At 42.8% G+C, this 21396-nt stretch overlaps 1 protein-coding gene across 3 annotated transcripts in view; it reads left to right on the forward strand.

Moving 5' to 3' along the window:
* Positions 1-11188, forward strand: part of LOC129745797 (neprilysin-3) — a 50747-nt gene extending 39559 nt beyond the window's left edge. For all 3 annotated transcript variants that reach the window (XM_055739147.1, XM_055739149.1, XM_055739148.1), the window contains exons 2-5: positions 2603-2879; positions 8300-8805; positions 8865-9283; positions 9347-11188. In XM_055739147.1, coding sequence (XP_055595122.1) covers positions 2603-2879; positions 8300-8805; positions 8865-9283; positions 9347-10502 — 2358 coding nt within the window. In that variant the 3' untranslated portion in view covers positions 10503-11188. The remainder of the gene's footprint in view (positions 1-2602; positions 2880-8299; positions 8806-8864; positions 9284-9346) is intronic.
* The last annotated feature ends 10208 nt before the right edge of the window (positions 11189-21396 follow it).

The following is a 21396-nucleotide window of genomic DNA, read 5'->3' on the forward strand; positions in this document are numbered from 1 at the left end:
CTTCTGTTCAATTATACCGAAATTGTCTCAAACTATTCCTCCCTCATGAGTAAGGTTGCCAGATTTTTTTCCACTTCCATCCGGGCCTAGCAATTCCGGGCATTTTTCCAAAAAAACCTGGCAAAATCCGGGCATGGATTTCAATTTTTCAAATCCAAAAACCGGGCAAAAACCGGGCAAAATTTAGGTGTTATTATATATAAAAGCAAAGAAAAAATGCAAAAAAAATGAAATTAATATTTTATTAATGTAATTGCAGACTTCCAAAAAGTTTTTGAAACACTTAAATATTTAAAGGTTTATAAAAGTAAATCAGCGAAATTATTTGAAACAACCGTTGAAAATGTCCATACCGTTAATCGATTTTGCTGAAATTTACTCAAAAACTTTGTTTTTTTTTTGTTTCTTTGTGAAAATTGTGAAAAAATCCGGGCAATATCCGGACTTTTTTCACGATATCCGGGCAACCGGGCCGGACCGGACTTTCTCGAAATTTTGCATCAAATATCCGGGCAAACCCGGATAAATCCGGGCAATCTGGCAAGCTTACTCATGAGGTATAGATTTGAAATTTTGCGGTTGCGGTTCATGCAAATGCTATTATTTACTTCGCACGGATCAACCGCGCAGAATAACGGCAAAGTTCGAATGAGCTCTAAGTCGCAATAAAATGGTCTTGCCAAGAAATCTCAAGGTAGCGTTATTGTAGCTAGGTACCATTGCTTGGCTAAGGCAATTGCAGGCAGCACAATATTAGACCTGACAAATTGAATCCACCCTGCAAATTTATTTTCTACCAACACACTCTCCAACGGACAGGGCTGCCATGATCCAGGATTTGTCTGTAAGATAAAATTTCATAACATTCATACAGACATTTAACACAAATTACAATGCACAAATTTACACAGAAACTACCCATATTTAAAGAACATCAACATTTGTAAAAGAACTGTATGTTTTTCTACGTAATGACACTGAATAGTAAGACATTTGAGGAGAGGCAGAATCACATTTGCGTTTTGTCAACATGTGTATTCTTATACATGTGGGAACCCTGGCGAAGGATATCGAAACAAAGCAACGCCACGTTGATGCGTGTAATGCGCATTAGACTGGTTCAGCTCATCTATTCGAGTTTTTTTTACGAGCCATAAAACTTTTCGACTTTTTAATTCAAACTGTAATATTGTAATATTTTGAATGACTTTATGTACAAAAAATTATATCTTCCGATTTTTTTTATCCAAACTTGTATAGAGATCCAAACCAGAGAATCATGAACTCTTATTTCAAAGTTTAAATTATTCATTCATCTAAATTCTCTTGTCGATTTCTATGCATCGTCAAAATTCAATAGAAATCAAGGTTATCGGTCCAGGAATTGATTTTTTTCCTCGAGTAGTTATTGATTCCCATTTAGGGAATTTCTGAAAACTGGAGAAGTTTAAGTTTTAGTTTTCAAGGATCTCTCAGTGAACATTCTGTAGAGCAAAGCGTTTGGTCGTATGTAAGATATTGCAGTTTGAATGAAAGAAGTTGAAAAAGTCTAATTATCATATAATTGATGTATCTAATGTTTCAAATACTTGAGAGAGGTTCAGTGTCATCAGATAATTGAACCAAGAATAATCAAATCTTAAAATATAAAATTATGAAGAAACAATGTCATTGGAGTTGAACGTTAGAAATGTGTAAAGTTGGAGATATTCTTGCGTGCACTCAAACGTCTATTAAATTATGCACGGCACTGGTAGTAAATAATTTGTAAAACACCAACCACTTAGCTAAAAAAGCCATCAATTCTATGTTCATTGAAAACCATCCATTATAAGCAATGCTAAATATATTCAAGTAATTTATTAATAAAAAAAGACTTTTTGCACTTATCTCCCAGCGCATCTAGTTCCTAGCTTCAAAATTACTTAATTGTGTTGTGATTACTTAGAAATCAATTATGTTCAATCTCTATGAGTCCGACTGTGGTCAGCAAAAAATAGTAAAAATGAACCGGTCTAATTCCAATTCTTTCAAAACGGTTTCCTATTCCTGTCGCAAAATTACGACGAATTATGGGGGCCGAGGGATTCGATTTCAATCGAATATTGACAAATTTATATAGTTCAGATTAGTTTGAAATCATTTTTCTAATTTTATTTCAACACTTTTCTGTTGAATTTGATGATTTTGGTTGTTATATGCATTGACAAGAAGCGTTAAAACAAAGAATCACTAAGGGGGGATCACTAAGTTCGTCTTTCAATATGGCGGAGTGTGCCAATAAATTATTTCACTTCGAGATTTCAAAATCAAATATCTCAAAAAATAGTTTTAAAAGTGACAAATTTGTGATAGAAAATAAATTCACAGGCGTAAGTTTATCATGTGAAGTAGCCTATTAAAGTGGAAAGAGATTTTTCGGCTCTAAAACATGCGTTCATGAATTAAGACGAATAAGAGGGATACGACGGAGGAGGGTACATCTACCCTAGCTTTGTTTTGAACTTATCATGCTAGTCTTGATCCAAACCATGTGAAATTTACCCTTTTTTCTAATATTGTCATCATTTTCTCATACTTTGTACCACCAATTTTCTTTCAGATGACACGATACAAACAGGCCCAGTTCGCCGACGAGGACAGCAGCAGCATCGGATCGATTCAGATCAATGAAACGACGCGTAGTCCGACGATGCACATTCGCTATCACACCGCTAGGGGGACGTCGCTGTGGAATGCCCGCAGTAAGCTGGAGAAGATACTCCTGTTGCTGATGCTGCTGTCTACCGTAACCATTGCAGTACTGATCGGGGTTCTTACGACCGAAAGTACCCGGGTGCTGCACGTGCAACCGCACGTGGACTCAAATATTTATAAAGGTGAGTTTTAGATTATTTTCGTTGTAATCAGGCTAGGATAAAATTTTGAGATAGGGTTTTGGAACCATATTTTTTAGAGATAACACCAGATTTCGAAGAGTTATCCATGTTTGCCAAATTTTGCCTTGGATAAGAAGTCGATTTTCGACTATACTAGGGAAAAACTGTACAGAACGCACTAGTTAATCATTAACGCTATTCAGAGCACTAAAAATAATTTAAGTACCAAATTGAACGTTTACTACAATTCAGGGATTTGATTTACGTATTATCAAAAGGAAGCAAAGAAATAAACTCCATTTTGATGATATTTTTGTAAAAAAATTAACCAGCAAGAAAACACCCCGTGGGGCAGAATGCCAAAACTTGTGAACAGAATACACCAAACCGAAAGGGTGGTCAAAAATAGAACAATGATTAAATATATGGAGTATAGTGATTAAAACATCAAATGTTTAGTAACGTGTTCATCGTTTTTTTGTTATCTAACCTTATTTTGGCATTAAACAATCGTTTGGTTTTGCTTAACTTCTCAAAAATATCGCCTTTTAACCCATTTGAGACTAAATGTTTTCTCGAACACTTCGCCGAGGTGCGAAGCGCCGTTTGTGAAAATACAGCTTTACCTTCAGACATTTCATAGACACTTTGTTCCTTATGAAAATCAAAATAATGTTTTTAAGGTATGAACTCTAGTTTCTACTAGGATGAAAATGTTGGGATTTTGAACAATAGGTCATTCAGAATAACTGAAAATTTTTAAAATATCATCGAAGCGATGTTGCACACACGGCGTGCAATCCGCAGCAAACACACATTTTGATATTCTTAAAGGGTGATACGGTCAAAATTTGGTCAAGGGAAAACGCGTATAAATCGGTGAAATCGTTTATTTAAAAAATCAAATTAAATTTCTTTTTCAAGTTTAATTAGTATAACATTCAGGAAAAATATTCAGTTAGGCTTCCGCTTTTCCAAATCCGAATTGCCGGGCCTTACGCTTAACCCCTGCCATCAGATTTTGTACAGCCACCTTGTCCACCTTCTTCGCCGCAGAAAGCCAGTTTGCTTTGAACTGCTGCTCGTCCTTAGCAGTTTTTTTTGGTCTTCTTTAGGTTCCGCTTGACAATAGCCCAGTATTTCTCAATTGGGCGGAGCTCTGGCGTGTTGGGAGGGTTCTTGTCCTTGGGAACCACCTGCAGGTTGTTGGCGGCGTACCACTCCATGGCCTTTTTACCGTAATGGCAAGATGCCAAATCCGGCCAAAACAGTACGGAACAACCGTGTTTCTTCAGAAAAAGCAGCAGACGTTTATTCAAACACTCTTTCACGTAAATTTCTTGGTTGATAGTCCCGAAAGCTATGAAAATGCTGCTTTTCAAGCCACAGGTACAGATGGCTTGCCAAACCAGATATTTCTTCGCGAACTTTGACAGATCGAAAATATCTGCTACCTTTCCCCTTCCTTTTGCCGTATAAAACAACTGTCCCGGAAGCTGCTTATAGTCGGCTTTGACGTAGGTTTCGTCGTCCATTACCACGCAGTCAAACTTCGTCAGCATCGTCGTGTACAGCCTTCGGGATCGCGCTTTGGCCGTCGTATTTTGTTTATCATCGCGATTTGGAGTCACGGCTCGTTTTTTGGCTCGATGCACGGTTGTAGACGATACACCCAGCTTATTTGCGGCATCTCGGAGAGAGAGGTTAGGGTTTCGCTTGAAACTACCGGCAACTCTCTTTGTCGTCTCAGCGGCTTCCTGTTTTCGACTGGTAACTTTTAGCGATTTTGCCAGCTTTGCGTGCGAGTAGCTCGGATTTTGGCGATGCGCGAGCCCAATTTTGATTCGCTGCTCTTCTTCCTTGGACGGCATTTTGACAACTGAAGAGTGAATTCCAAAACCAAAATAGGAGCAACATTCTACACACACTCACACACCTTCTAAATGAGGGGTGTTCAGGTTTGTTACAGATAGAAAAGCAGCGGCTAGACCAGCCAAGGCAAGGTACTCTAAGAGTACGGAACCTCAGGGCCGGCTGACTACTGGGTAACCAAGGACTTTTCGGGTAAAATACAACAAATCGGGAAATTCATGTTACTTTGCGTTTTTTATTAACGTTTTTATGTGGCGTGTTGTCTGTGTGTATAAACAATGTTCTGTGTCTTGTGTGGCGTGTAAAATCTCACTAACCGTGGGTTTGCTGCTGCTGTTGCTGTTCTGTCGCGACGTCGTGGTTCCGGAAATCCAGTTCCGGAAGCAGGAGGACCGTCGATTTAAGGGCGTATCAACGGGGTGCCGAAACCGTCGGCGCCAGCGGGCGTTGCTGGACTCGGTCGTTGCAGGCGTCTTCCTTCTTTGGCTTTTAATCGGCCTGCCCACGAGAGTGCCCCGTATCCGGACAGGCCGAGAAGGGAAGTCCTCCTTTAGAGTTAGGGATCCGCAGAACCCGAGGACGAAGATGCTGGTCCATTACGTTTTAGGCGCGAGACCACAAGGGGTCTGCGGGCCGAGCCGTGACGAAGACAATCCGGTATCCGGGTGAATTCCGTAGACATTCACAAACACTTAACAGGAACTTGACTTCACACACGGCCGCCTGGTACAGAAGAGAGCGAATTTTCCTGAAGCAAGCTTCCTTTTCGCCTTCCATGTTCTCTTTTTCTTTCCTCCTTTTCCTCCTCTGTGAATTGACAGCAGCCAGCAGTAAAATGTAGCCTACTGTGGTGCTATCTTGTTGTGAAACTCGACAAGGAACATGAATTTTCTAGAGCTAAATATACAATACTACAAAAATGAAAACAAAAATCAAACGATTTGTAACCAACCGGTTACAGGTTTTTTAAATGCAAAATTGAAAGAAATACGTCAAGTTGATATTGACCAAATTTTGACCGTATCACCTTTTAAAGACGTATCCCTATTGAACAGCTTATAACTTGTTTTGGCTAATATTTAAGGCACGATGTTGCGGTTTTCGACAAAATTCTACAGCGAAATATTTCCTTAAAAAAAAAGACATACACCGTCTTAGCCGATTTAGGCTTTACAGACTGAATAAATGACGTGGACAGCTTAAGATTAACATTTAACACCCAGTACCGAGATGGGAATCGAACCCATGCCATCAGTGGACCAGCGATTACCGTCTTACCACGCTAACCACTCGACCACCGAGACGTAATAAGAATTTTTCAATTGGCAAAAAACCCGTTACCAAGATTGGTTCCACAGAAGAATGAAAAATGACGTTGATTTTCCAGAGCAAAATATTTAATTTTCCCATACACACATAAATGTTCAAATTTACTCATGTAAACGTTACTTGAAAATTCTGCAAAAAAATCATGACCATAATTTTTGAACCAAAACAAAGCTTTATAGGTCCCAGTGTTTGAGATTTTCAAAACTGATCCCAAATCGTATAAGTCTAATACCAGATGGCATCTGTGAAAATATTTATAAAGTAGAATTTGATTGTATAATAAACTAGCTGACCCGGTGTGCATTGCTACACCTTGCAGAAATAAAGGTAATTTGTAAAAATTTATTCAAATTTAGTTTTTTTTAAGCATTTTTTTTTCAATCAAACCTCATCATGGTTTAGAACCAACAACTTTGAAATGAGAGCTGCAGTTGGAGTTCCGAATCGCAATTAAAAGATGGTATATATTATTCACTGTAGCTTGATCTCTAAACTTGTTTTCAAGATCTGATATTTGTACTCTGTTTTTGAAGCTTCATAATGACTCAAATAATGTCAATATTTATGGATTTCCCACCTTTTTTCCCAAAGTGGGAAGTTACGAACTTCCATAAAAACATTTGTTACATCTATTTTTGAGTTATGCCAAATATCCGTATGCAAGAAACCCTCTTTTAAAATATGGTCCCTTCTTTGAAAAGCTCTTTATCTAAAACTTGCATGGGAGCTCCCCCATCTTTTCCAATTTTGTCCCCCACTGCTTGAAGAAGGTAGGCTGATTTACCTGGCTCGAGTTTACTTAAATTTCTAATTGAAAGAAAAAGATTCGCATATAGGAATTCATTGCATATTGTACTTTATGGAAATAGAATTTTGATCAATAGCGTGAATCGGGACAGTTGAATAGCTTTAGATGATGTATTTTTTGGAGTTAAAAAAATAAGCAATCGAAATTTGAAAAAAAAAACGATGAAAAGGATTTTTGATAAACATTTTCAAACAGCTTTTTTCACCATCCTTCGAAGCAGTTTGAATATCTATCCTTTTTGCGCCAAAATTATGTTAAAAAAATGTTTCGCCATATGCGAAACTCGTGGACATGAGATATTATAGCTTGAAGTTTTCCCAAACAACACTTATCATGGTATGAAAACTATCGATTTTATACAGTGCAAATTGCTATTTCTAATAAATTTATTAAAGCAAAAAATATCAGTTGCATCACTAAATAATTTCTCCGCGTTTTTGATTTGCTTTTTAAAAGTTAAATATTCAAAAATGTTGGCAAAAACAAATTTCTAAGTTAACATTTGTCCCGTATATTGGGGCAAGTGTAAATGCAAAGCTTATTTTCAGATGCGTCAGGGTAATCGCTTCAAAATGGATTTAAAACGTATATCTGTTTGTTTGTTTTATCAAGTTTCATTGATATATCTGCAGTATTCCAGCAGTATAATTTTATGTTTGTTACTCCACTTTTAACGAATGCTGTTCAAAGCAAATGACCTTCATTTACAAAGAAATTTAAGAATTTAAATATCCTCTTCAGTTTCAACATTCGGAATACCCCTTCTGGTCTTTCCAACATATTGAATCATTTTGAAGATGAATTTCTTAAAAGTTCGACGTTTGCCCTTGCCCCACCGTGTAAGTTGACAGGAGAAATTATTATTTCTAACACTTTCAGGGTATACTAAAAACTTCTCATAACAATTTTGCTACAGTTGAATATCAGTTCTAAAGTCTCACTTTTCAAAAAAGAAGCGGATCAAAAGTCTCTTTTATGCAGCCGTGTAACACAAAAACACTTTTCATGTTGAGTACGTAGTTGATCAGTATGCTATGCCATGGTTACTATCCTCTCGCGACGTATGTTCGCGACGCCTCGACCATGGAGACGAAAAACAAACCGCCCAAAGGAAAAAAATCTCGAGAAAATGGATGTCATGACTTTAATTTGTTTCGAAAAACTACAAATTTTGTATGGGAGCCCCCCCCTTCCTTAAGTCGGATGGGGTTTTAACTATTATAGAAACCATCCCCGGCCCCAAAAACCCTCAGATGCCAATTTTGACGGTGATCGGTACAGTAGTTTCCGAGTCTATAGGGAACAGACAGACAGACAAACATTCATTTATATATATATAGATTTAGTTGTAACAATAAAACATAGATGTCAAACCAACTGCATATGTTCTTTTTCGCTATTAATCAATCAGGTGACGCTGCTCTTCCATGTTTGGACAAGCATTGCATTTTCGCTGCCAGCGAAATCCTGCATTCAATTGACACAACGGTGAACCCGTGTGACGATTTTTACAGTTTCTCCTGTAATCAATGGATAAAAAACAACCCCATCCCAGACGGAAAGTCCATGTGGGGAACCTTCGGAAAACTGGAGCAGCAGAACCAGTTGGTGGTGAAGAATGCTCTGGAACGACCGGAGGTCGAGCTCAAATCAAAGGCGGAGAAAAAGGCCAAACTGTACTACCAGTCCTGCTTGGACGAGGACGAAACGATGGAAAAGTTGGGGGCGGAACCTCTGTTGAAACTGCTCAAGACCGTTGGAGGATGGAACGTGACCGCTAAGGAAAGTGGGTTTGATTTGAAGAAGTGGTCCTTGCAGAAGTCTCTGCAGACGTTGCAGATCAAGTACAATATGGGTGGCTTGTTTGGATGGGCTGTAGCAGAAGATGATAGGAATTCTTCAAGGCATATTATTCAGGTAGTTTGGGGATGATTTTGGTTTCGGACGAGGTGTGTTTATGAATTTTATTTCCACAGATTGACCAGGGTGGACTGACATTGCCTTCGAGGGAAAACTATTTAAACAAAACGGCAAATGTTAAAATTTTGGCAGCGTATTTGGACTACATGACCAAGGTGGCCGTTCTTCTGGGGGCCAATGAACAGGACGCTCGCCGGCAGATGCAAGATGTGGTTCAGTTTGAAACAAGATTGGCTAATATCACCATTCCACAGGACATGAGACGGGACGACGAGGAGATGTACCATTTGATGGATATAAAATCGCTTCAAAAAAGTGCGCCCTTCATCAATTGGCGGGATCATTTCGACGAAGCGTTCCGGTTGGTGAAACGGAAAATCACAGAGAAGGAGAAGGTGGTGGTGTATGTTCCAGATTATCTCACCAATTTGAATACGCTCATCGAGGAGTACACCAAGACGGACGAGAAGAAAATGTAAGTTGGGTAATTCATACCTTATTTCTGAGATGACCTATTTAACGCTTTGACTTTTCGCAGTATTCTGAACAACTATCTAGTATGGCAAACGGTTCGTACTCTGACGGCATGTTTGTCCAAGGCCTTCAGAGACGCGTACAAAGGCCTGCGTAAGGCACTGATCGGATCGGACGGAGGAGAAGAACCGTGGCGCTACTGTGTAAGTGATACAACAAATGTGTTAGGATTTGCGATTGGAGCTATGTTTGTACGGGAAGTTTTTCACGGTGAAAGTAAACCACGAGCCGAAGAAATGATCAATGAAGTACGCAATGCGTTTAAGGACAATTTGAAGAATCTTGTTTGGATGGACAACGATACGCGTAAGTTGGCGGAGGAGAAAGCGGATGCGATTTCCGATATGATTGGTTTCCCAGATTACATTCTGAGCCCGGAAGATTTGGACAAGAAGTATCAAGATCTCTACATCGACCCTAAGGCATATTTTGATAACAATATAAACTTCAATATCTATAGTTTGAAGAAAAACCTGGAGAAACTAGACCAACCGGTGAATAAAACCCGATGGAACATGACTCCTCCTACGGTGAATGCTTATTACACTCCGACCAAGAATCAGATTGTGTTCCCAGCTGGAATACTCCAGCTACCATTCTTTGATATGAAAAACCCAAAAAGTTTGAACTACGGCGCAATGGGTGTGGTAATGGGTCACGAATTGACGCACGCTTTTGATGACCAAGGTCGGGAGTACGACAAACTTGGAAACCTCCACCAATGGTGGAAGAAGGAAACAATTGATAGGTTCAAGAATCAAACTGAATGCTTCAATCGACAGTACAGTACTTACAAAATAAATGGAAAGAATCTCAACGGAAAGCAAACGATGGGAGAAAACATCGCAGACAACGGAGGCCTCAAGGCTGCCTTCCATGCGTACATTTCGAACGAAAAGTTGAGCACATCGGATACAGACACTCTACCCCTACCGGGACTAAACATGACCCATCGTCAGCTATTTTTCATTTCCTTCGCTCAGGTTTGGTGCTCGGCTGTGACCGATGAGACTACCACGTTACAGATCGAGAAAGATCCCCACTCTCCACCGATGTTCCGGGTCATTGGATCGTTGTCCAATTTGAAAGAGTTCGCCGATACCTTCAACTGCCCGCTGGGATCGCGAATGAATCCGGAACGCAAGTGCGAGTTGTGGTAAAGAGAAGACTGCTCCCGAGGGATACCCGAGGGTTATTTGGAAAACGATGGACGTATTAACCCCAATAGAAGAATGATCTTTAGTTTAAGGTTCTGTGTACAAAAAGTGTTACCTTATTTCAAAGAAAACCTATGTAGAACAGATGTTCTGTTAAGTCTCACCAGTTGAGTAAGTAACTAGTCCTGGAATATGCCAAATGAACATACCCAAAGAACAAAAATATTTACGTCAATAGATCCGTTTTAGAGATATCCTTGCTAATCCAACCCAGTAACGTAACGCTAACACGAACAAATATTGAACAAACCAAGCGAACATGTTTTGAGATAGAAAACCTAGCGATAAGTGTATTCAATTTTTACAAGTTACTAAATGAGATTGAGGCAACAGATCAAAACAAGACAAAAAACTTCCGCAGTGCGAATGTTCGATAAGAAAAGAGAGTTTGGAATCAGTCCAACCGTTGGCATTTGAAGACAAAACCATCTGGTTCCTTGCGGTAACCACGTTAATCAAAACTTACATACACATAATATCAGGAAAAAAGAAAATCTCTGTGTTGCATCCGATTAGTTATGGGACTATCTGAAATGTTTTACTAATTTGCTTGACTCTTTGTGGAACACAACATTGTATGTTGGCAGGCACAATTTATAACTACCGAATAAAATAGGTAATAAAATTTACTCATGTGTGGCGTTCTTCATTTATTGATGACATCAATTGGTTTTGAAGGTAAGTACATAATTAAAAAGAGATAATAATTTCTAATGAAGCGGAATCGGTCGCAGATATTTTCGTATTGAGATATATAAACAAAAAAAAACCACTTTTTTTGCTAAGTTTGAAACATCTTGCTGTTTTCTGGAATACTGTATAAAGGGTGATACGGTCAAAATATGGTCAAGGGAAAACGCATGTAAATCGGTGAAATCGTTAATTTAGAAAATCAAATTGAATTTCTTTTTCAAGTTTAATTAGTATAAAAAAAGGAAAAATATTCAGTTAAGCTTCCGCTTTTCCAAATCCGAATTGCCGGGCCTTACGCTTAACCCCTGCCATCAGATTTTGTACAGCCACCTTGTCCACCTTCTTCGCCACAGAAAGCCAGTTTGCCTTGAACTGCTGCTCGTCCTTAGCAGTTTTTTTGGTCTTCTTTAGGTTCCGCTTGACAATTCGCGATTTCGAAGCTAATGTTTGACAGATCGTGTGCGTGCAAAAAATGTAAACAAACAGGTAGAAATACTTGCTTGTAATAAATCATTATTTTCTCTGATTTGGTGAGGATTTTCAAAAAATTATCGATACAAATTTAAAGTAGAAAGTTCAGAGATTATTGTGGGCTATAGGAAAAATTGTGTATGTGCCGTGAAGCATCGCAAATCGACAACAAAAAAGGTAAATTTTTTACTACTCCAAAACCCTTCACATATTTTTGAATGAAAACTTAAGCCAAATACATATTTTCCATTGCAGTTTGTTAAAAGAGAAGTCAATTAATATTCCTTCAAAATTTGGGAAAGATCCAACAATTGGTAAGCTAGAATTTTTTAGCCGAAAAACATATTTGTTTGCTATTTTTTATTAGGTTTCCTTCTGCAGCTGCATACAATCAGGCGTAATAATTTTAAAGCTGGAAGGCGGATTTGGATATTTGATGTTGGATGAAATGAAAAAAAAAATATTATGTCCTTAAAATACTATACAATTTAAGTTTACTTGGATGCTATTCTTTTGACATCTTTCAATGGTTTTATCATGTTTTGTACTTTGATCGGACCTTAAGATCTCTGTTTGGGAAATTTTTATTGAAAATTAAATTTTTACAACCACTAGCCGTAAATAATATCAAATTAAAATTTAACATTTTATACTGTCGTTGGCTGAAACTATTAAATTTTTTATTTAACGTATTCATTAAATGTAACATCTAAACCAAATCCAATAGTTATAGACTATAAGTTATAGTTTAAAGTAACAACGAAAAATCGGTTGACATAAAATATAGATAATTGGAAAAAATTAAAAAAAGTTTGGAAAATGAACGAAAAGATTGATTTATATGTTAGTTTTTTTTTTGACCGACTGACTATTTTAAAATGGAACAATCAGATAGAATTGACTCTTCTGCCAGGTTAATTTATTCTAATTCAATTGAAAACAAACTCCAATTTTTCAAAGGAGTGTTTTTTTCTATAATCATTTGGATTTATGTAATCTTAACTCGAAGCAATGTAAAGTCGCCTATATTTTATCGTTCACCTGGAATGTTGCTCACACAACATCGTACTACTCCAGATGGCAGCAGCGCAGCTTCGAATCAGCGGATAGCCCAGTATTTCTCAATTGGGTGGAACTCTGGCGTGTTGGGAGGGTTCTTGTCCTTGGGAACCACCTGCACGTTGTTGGTGGCGTACCACTCCATGACCTTTTTACCGTAATGGCAAGATGCCAAATCCAGCCGAAACAGTACGGAACAACCGTGTTTCTTCAGGAAAGGCAGCAGACGTTTATTCAAACACTCTTTCACGTAAATTTCTTGGTTGACAGTCCCGGAAGCTATGAAAATGCTGCTTTTCAAGCCACAGGTACAGATGGCTTGAGAAACCAGATATTTCTTCGCGAACTTTGACAGTTTCATGTGCTTGAAAATATCTGCTACCTTTCTCCTTCCTTTTACCGAATAAAACTCCTTTCCCGGAAGCTGCTTGTAGTCGGCTTTGGCGTAGGTTTCGTCGTCCATTACCACGCAGTTAAACTTCGTCAGCATCGTCGTGTACAGCCTCCGGGATCGCGAATTCTCATACACTGCAAACAAATCAAGTTATTTGCAGAAATTTTCTGGAACGACCATACCTACCTACCTAAGGGTCCGGCGCCGATTGACCGACGCATAGGGCTGAAATAAAAGATCTCCACTGCTGGCGATCCGGAGCCAGCGTCTTCACTTGCTGCCAGCCAAGGTTCTCGTCAACTGTGCGGATTTCAGCGGCTAGACTTCGCCGCCACGAGCTTTTGGGCCTGCCTCTTCTTCGATGCCCATCTGGATTCCAGTCAAGCGCCTCTCTGCAAATCTCGTTTTCATCTCTTCGCAGCGTGTGACCAATCCATCTCCACTTACGTTCCCGAATCTCGATATCTAGCGCCTTTTGATGACACCGGCGATGAAGTTCAACGTTTGAGATCCAGTTGCCAGGCCACCAAGCGCGGATGATGTTCTGCAGGCAGCGATTCACAAAAACTTGCAGTTTTCGCGTCGTCACCGCATATGTGCACCAAGTTTCACACCCGTCGTACAGCAATACGGATTTGACGTTTGAGTTGAAGATTAGGATCTTAGTTCGTAGAGAGATCTGGCGTGAGCACCAGATGTTTCGGAGACTCGCAATCGCAAATCGGGCTTTTCTGATCCGGGTTTCGATGTCCTTCTTGGTACCACCATCAGGCGTAATCTGGCTACCAAGATACTGGAAGCACTCCACTTTCTCAACCTGTTGTCCAGCCACCACGAAATTGGAACGATTTTCTGTGTTGATTTCCATCGACTTGGTCTTTCCGACATTGATTTTGAGACCTGCTGCCTTGGAGTTTTCGGTGAGGTCGTCGAGTTTGCTCTGCATGTCCGGTTGTGTTTGGGCGAGCGAAACAATATCGTCTGCCAGGTCAAGGTCGTTCAGTTGCTCAATTGCTGAAGGATTCCACGGCAATCCTCGGTTTGGTCTACAGTCAATCGATCCAGTCAAGATCTCATCCATTACGATGAGAAAAAGCAGCAGTGACAAAATACATCCCTGTCTCACTCCAGCAGTTACCGGGATTGGTTCGGACAAGACACCGTCATGCAAGACCTTGCACGAAAATGCCTCGTACTGTGCTTCGATGAGATGGACTAGTTTCTCTGGGACCCCTCGTCGTCTAAGAGCAGCCCAGATGTTTTCATGGTTAAGTCGGTCGAATGCTTTTCCGAAATCAACGAACACCAGCAGAAGAGAGTCCTTGAATTCATTGATTTGTTCCAGTATTATTCATAGCGTTGTGATGTGGTCCACACATGCTCGTCCGGATCGGAATCCAGCTTGTTGCCGTCGGAGTGTAGCGTCGATTTTCCTCTGGATCCTGTTCAGGATCAGAGTACTTTGAGGGTTGTACAGATCAAAGTTATGCCACGCCAGTTACCGCACTCTGTTAGGTTTTCTTTCTTTGGGACCTTTACGAGGATACCCTGCATCCAGTCGGCCGGGAATGTTGCAGTATCCCAAATGTCAGCGAAAAGACGGTGCAATATTTGTGCTGACAAGGCAGGGTCGGCTTTGAGCATTTCAGCAGGAATGCAATCGATTCCAGACGCTTTGTTGGATTTCATGTCCTTGATTGCCGCTTCTATTTCAGCCAGCGAGGGCGCTTCCGAGTTGACGCCATTAATGTGACTTACTGTGGGCGCCTCGAGCTGCGGGTTCTGTTGGCCTTTGCTATTGGTAACTCGGAAAAGTTGATCAAAATGCTCAGTCCAACGCTTGAGCTGATCTGTTCGATCTGTCAGCAGCTGACCTCCTCGGTTTTCAGCGGCATTCTTGCGTTTGTCCTTGCACCACTAAGGCGGCGAGGAATATCATATAATAATCGGATATCTCCAATGGCGGCGGCTCTTTCTCCCTCTTCGGCTAGGGAGTTTGTCCAGGCTCTCTTGTCTCGTCTACAAGCTCGTTTAACTGCCTTTTCGTTTAACTGCCTCCGCATATCGTAAGCGGGCGGCTGCTTTGGCTGACCCGGTACATGCCTGCTCAATTCCGACTTTCGCCTTTCTCCGATCATCGATCATCCTCCAGGTTTCATCCGACATCCATTCACTTCGTCTTCCACAAACTTTACCGAGAGTACCATGGCTCGTCGTGATAAAGGCATTCCTAATTCCACACCACTGTTCTTCTGGCTGTGGGGTAGCGGCATTAGAATACTACCCCGGGGTCGCTGACCCATGTCGTAAGAGGCGATTAAATGCAGCAATGACCTACGCAACGAACTCGGATTATGCACCCGGAACAAATCGGAACCATCCCCTCTTCCAACGATAACACATGCAACGGAAATGGATTATACAAACGGAACTGATAGAAACCCCTCTTATAAAGACACATGCTACGGAAATGGACTATGCAAACGGAATCGACGAAACCCCCCTACGGATGAAGACATACGCAACGAACTCGGACTTTTCTAACGGAACCTATTGGATACAACGACCCAAGATTACCCAAAGTGTGCCGCTCATGGGGGCGTGAAAACGCCTCTATGCGAAAGACCGTGCTGATGAGGTGGAAGGCTGGCGGGTCGAAAATGTGTCAGCCGCAAACGGTAGCCTGTGGGGCACCAGGACGCACCCCACAGTAATGAAGTCCTTGCTGCGCTAAAGCAGGGCACTGGCGCAGTGGACCGTATATTTCCCTAGCTACTCGTGGGACTAATCATGAACATAAACAACAACACTAAAAACAGAAAGAACGTCGAGACAACTGATGTTAGTTCGGACGAAGGAGGAGAAAGCAGAAGAACTCAGACGGAGGTCTTTGCGAAGAGAGGACTCCTTAGGTCTCCTCTACTGAGCAAAGTAGTAAAGGAGCTAGGAAAGGAGATTGGCAGGGAGGTTGCCAAGGAAGCGGGAAGAAGCCCGGTCGCGGATGGGTCCACTGAAAACCTCAGCAGTTCCCAGCAAGAGGAGCAGGTCCCAGTCGCAGGAAGAGGTGCACCGAGGGGCATAAAAAAGTGTGGCCTTTTGGAGGCAGCCGACATGGTCGACAAGATGCAGGAGTTTGTGCGAAGCACCAACAACGTGCACACGCACATCAAGACCTGGGTGCCGAAATTGATGGTGCTCCTGCAGAGTGCCGTCAAGGAACGAACGGAGTTGGTGCGGAAGGCCGAGGCTGCAGAGAAGGACCTGGAGGAAGCAAAATTGGTTGCTTCTCAAGGACTTTCGAAGGAGTCCAAGCCAAGAAAAACCGCAAAAAGAGACCGCGACTCCCCCGTCGTGAACGATTCCTCCAAAAAAAGGAGGGGCACGGATTATGAGGATGCCGACGGTGAAAGCAGTGCTGGAGGCTGGCGAATGGTTCGCAATAGGAAGGAGAACGTAAAAAGAAAGGTCGTTATGAAACCAGAACCACCCCCGAAACCCAAACCTCAACGGGTGATATCCAGGGGTGATGCGCTTATCGTGGAAGCGAAAGAAGGCACAACGTATGCGGACTTGTTCCGGAAGTTGCGCGCAGAGCCAAAGTTATCTGCTCTTGGTGAGAGCGTCACCAAAACAAGACGCACCCAAAAAGGCGAACTGCTCTTCGAGCTAAAAAAGGACCCGGCGGTAAAAAGCGCCGACTTCAAGGAGCTTGTCGAAAGCACCCTAGGCGATGAAGCGACTGTCCGAGCGCTATCACAGATCGCGTCCATTGAATGTAAGGACCTTGACGAGTTTACAACTGCAGAGGAGCTCGAGAAAGCTCTCTCCAGCATACCTGGCATGAGCAACGAATCGGTAGCTATAAAATTAAGAAAGGCGTACGGTGGAATGCAGATTGCAACGATTCGCCTCTCACCAACAGCGGCCAACACGCTACTGACGGTAGAAGTGTAAGAGTAGGGTGGTCAATAGGGCATTTTAGAACCGCACCCAGGATACCGAAGCAGATGCAACGCTGCTTCAACTGCTGGGATTTTGGTCATCTATCCCGAAGCTGCAACGGACCCGACCGGTCACGATGCTGTCGAAGATGCGGTGAAGAGGGACACTTCTCTCGAGAATGCAAAAAACAGCCGAAATGTATGCTATGCAAGCAGGAGGATGGAAATGTCCACGAAACTGGTGGCTTGGACTGTCCGGTATATGTAAAGGCAAAGGCAAGCCAGTAAAACTGGAAATAACCCAGCTAAACCTCAACCATAGCGAGATTGCACAGCTCCTGCTGGAGCAAACGGTAGGCGAAAAGAAGTGTGATGTGGCGCTTTTATCAGAACCATACAGAATCCCGTCTGGAAACGGTAATTGGGCAGCGGACAGGTCTGGCTCAGCTGCTGTCTACGCCACGGGACGTTTTCCTATCCAGGAGATAGTGGTAGATTCTCGGGACGGATTCGTGATTGCCAAAATTAACGGCATCTTTTTCTGTAGCTGCTACGCTCCACCAAGATGGACGATCGTGGAGTTCAACACAATGTTGGACGAACTCACTCACGAACTGACAGGAAAGGTCCCTGTTGTAATAGGAGGAGACTTCAACGCCTGGGCGGTAAACTGGGGCAACAACCCTAGGGGCCACAGTCTACTAGAGTCCTTCGCAAGACTGGAAGTTGAGCTGTGCAACACTGGATCCATCAGCACCTATCGCAAGCATGGATTACCAGACAGAACATCAGTGATCGATATCACCTTTGCGAGTCCATCATTAAAAACTGATATGAATTGGAGAGTGTGTGACGATTATACCCACAGTGATCACCAGGCGATACGCTATAGCGTAGGAAACCGAAATCCGGTGGCAGTAAGGCAGCTGCCAGTGCACGAGCGGAGATGGAAGACTAAAGTGTTCGACAAGGAAGTGTGCACCGAAGCTGTATACATGCAGGACTCATCCCAGGTCCATAATGCTGAGCAGCTGACGAAAATGATGGTAGCGGTGTGCGACATGACCATGCCCAGAAGAAATACACCGAAGTGGTGGCGACGACCGGCTTACTGGTGGACTTCAGAAATTGCTGAGCTTCGTACTAGCTGTCTAAAAGCGAGACGACGAGCTCAACGGGCGAGAAATGAAGCCGACAGAGAAACGAGAGGTGCCGTTTACCGAGCAGCCAGGGTGTCACTTAAGCGAGCTATTAAAACAAGCAAAGAAAACTGCTACAGAGCGTTATGCCAGAGCGTAGATGATAACCCATGGGGCCAAGCCTATAGAGTTGCACTGGCGAGATTCGGTGGCCCAAGATCGCCGACCGAAAAGTGTCCGGAAAAACTGAGAGAGATCGTTGCACATCTTTTCCCGCAGCATGGCCCGACGCAGTGTCGTACCCCGTACGACGCGGGTGCCCACGACATCGAGCCAGTAACGAACGAAGAACTCGTGGCTATCGCTAAGAAACTTGCGGTGAATAAGGCCCCTGGTCCGGACGGAATCCCAAATGCAGTGCTGAAGGTGGCGGTACAGACCATTCCGGATACCTTCAGAGTGGTGCTACAAAAGTGTCTCGACGAGGGATCTTTTCCCAATTCGTGGAAAACGGCGAAGTTGGTGCTACTACCGAAACCCGGGAAACCCCCAGGGCATCCATCATCATATAGACCCATTTGTCTGCTGGACACCCTTGGTAAGCTACTGGAGAGGATAATATTAAACAGACTTATTATCTACACAGAAGGCGGAAGTGGACTGTCGGACAGACAGTTCGGTTTTCGGAAAGGGAGATCTACGGTGGACGCCATCCGTATGGTGATAGAGTACGCGGAGCGCGCATATAAAAAGAAGCGAACAGGTGTTCGTCACTGCGCCATTGTGACGATCGACGTTAAGAATGCCTTCAACAATGCCAGCTGGGAAGCGATTGCCAAAGCGCTTCACAGGATGCTTGTTCCCAATACTCTCTGCAGGATAATAGGAAGCTTCTTCGAAAATCGAATCCTGACGTACGAAACCGAAACTGGGATACGATCTACTGCCCTAACAGCGGGTGTTCCACAGGGTTCCATACTCGGTCCTGTGCTTTGGAATGCCATGTATAATGAGGTGTTAACGCTGAAACTACCAGCAGGCGTGCAGATAGTCGGATTTGCTGACGATATCGTGCTCATGATTACCGGCGAAACAATCGAGGAGGTAGAAGACCTTGCAACGGTGTCCGTAGAAAGGGTTGGCATCTGGATGGAGGGAGTTAAGCTTCAGATAGCTCACCATAAAACTGAAGTTCTGCTCGTGACCAATAAAAGAGTTGTGCCGCACATGAAGATTACTGAAATACCTTGGAGAAATGGTCGACCATCGCTTAAGTTTTGGTGCGCATGTCAAATACTGTTGCGAAAGTGCATCGAAAGTCATAGATTCATTGGCCTGGATTATGCCGAACTGCCATGGTCCAAAGAGTAGCAAGAGACGTCTCCTTTCGAGCGTAGCACTGTCGAAACTACGATACGGAGGAGCGGCCTGGAGCTCCGCGATAGAGGTAGAGCGCAACAGATCCAAATTACGGAGCACACATCGGTTGATAGCCATGCGAGTTTCCTGTGCGTACAGGACCATATCAGCAGATGCAGCTTTTGTCATCGCGGGCATGGTTCCCATCGACATAACTCTGGCGGAGGATATGGAATGTTACAAAGCAAGAGCTGTTAGAGGAGTGCGTAATATTCAACGAGCAGCGTCAATGCTCAAGTGGCAGGAGCAATGGGACGCATCGAACAACGCAAGATGGACGCATAGGCTAATCCCGCGACTTTCAGACTGGGTAAATCGGAAGTATGGAGAGGTCAATTTCTACCTGACGCAGTTCCTTTCGGGTCATGGGTGCTTTAAGCAATACCTTCATCGGTTTAAGCTTATCAGCTCGCCTTATTGCCCGGAATGCGTAGAGACGGAGGAATCGGCAGAACATGCTATCTTTGTCTGCCCCAGGTTCAATTCAAGGCGTCAACAACTTCAAAATTTGAACGCTGAAAACATAGTGAGTGAAATGTGTCGCGACGAACAGTCATGGCGTGCTATAGTCGACGAAATCTCGCAAATCATGCGCGATCTGATAAGGATCAGGAAAGATGATGAACGGAGAGAGCGAGATAGTCAACCAAATTTGACAAGCTAATGAAAGGTCTTGGGCCTCGTATGACACTTCAATTCAAAAGCAACGCGATCTTAGGGCGCGGTATAACCCTAATCTGGACTCATACGTGTGGTGGGACTTAAAAGGTCTCACGTACTCAGCTACGATCTTTCCTGCAGCAAAAGGAAGCGGAGATACCATTCGGGGTGGTCGTGTCGGGATTCTAGCTTGGTAGTTTCTCAATCGGCCATGCCTTGGTGGTTAGAAATCCTGCGGAAGTGGTTGCTGTGACGGGCGCGAGTTACTTTGAAAGCGTTACCTAACCGGCACACGTTTCGAGGTCCCCGGGATAGTGGATGCTGTGACGGGCGTGAGTTATTATGAAAGCGTTACCTAACCGGCACACGTTTCGGGGTCTTCCGTACCAGTCTGAAGTTGACGATAGAGGAAAAGGAGAAGGAGGAAGAAGGATAAAGCAGAACGACGATCAAGGAGAAATTGAGAAAAAATTGAGAAAGAGGAAAAGGGTGAGATGTATAAGTGCATGAGCACAGCCTACCCCTTGATGTAGTATCATAGGGTGAAACCAAGGGGCACATCTGGCACACGAAGCCCAAGGTGGTTTTAGTGGGACGAACCCACACACGGCAGCAAACACCCGGCTGTTATGGTTTGAAGTCAAATTTCCATCTTGTAAAAAAAAAAAAAAAAAAAAAAAAAAAAACCACTGTTCTTCGACTGTTCCGTCTGTCGGCAACTCCGAGGCTCGGGATTCTAGCTGTTCAACGTATGCCCTTTTCACCTCTGGATTCTCCAACCAGCGGACGTCGTATCGACACCCGACTTTCTCCTCGCGCCGTTGGACACGCGCAACTCTTAGTCGTATCTCGCCAAGGACGAGGTGATGGTCAGATGCAATGTCTGCGCTTCGTTTATTGCGGCCATCAAGAAGGCTCCTTCTCCATTTTCGACTGATGCAGATGTGGTCAATTTGATTTTCTGTTCGGTCATCTCGGGATACCCAAGTGACCTTATGTGCTGGTCGATGGGGGAAGAGCGATCCACCGATCACCATGTTGTTGTTGCCACAAAATTCTAC

Source organism: Uranotaenia lowii, chromosome 2 (assembly GCF_029784155.1).
Source record: "Uranotaenia lowii strain MFRU-FL chromosome 2, ASM2978415v1, whole genome shotgun sequence".
NCBI classification, from domain to species: domain Eukaryota; kingdom Metazoa; phylum Arthropoda; class Insecta; order Diptera; family Culicidae; genus Uranotaenia; species Uranotaenia lowii.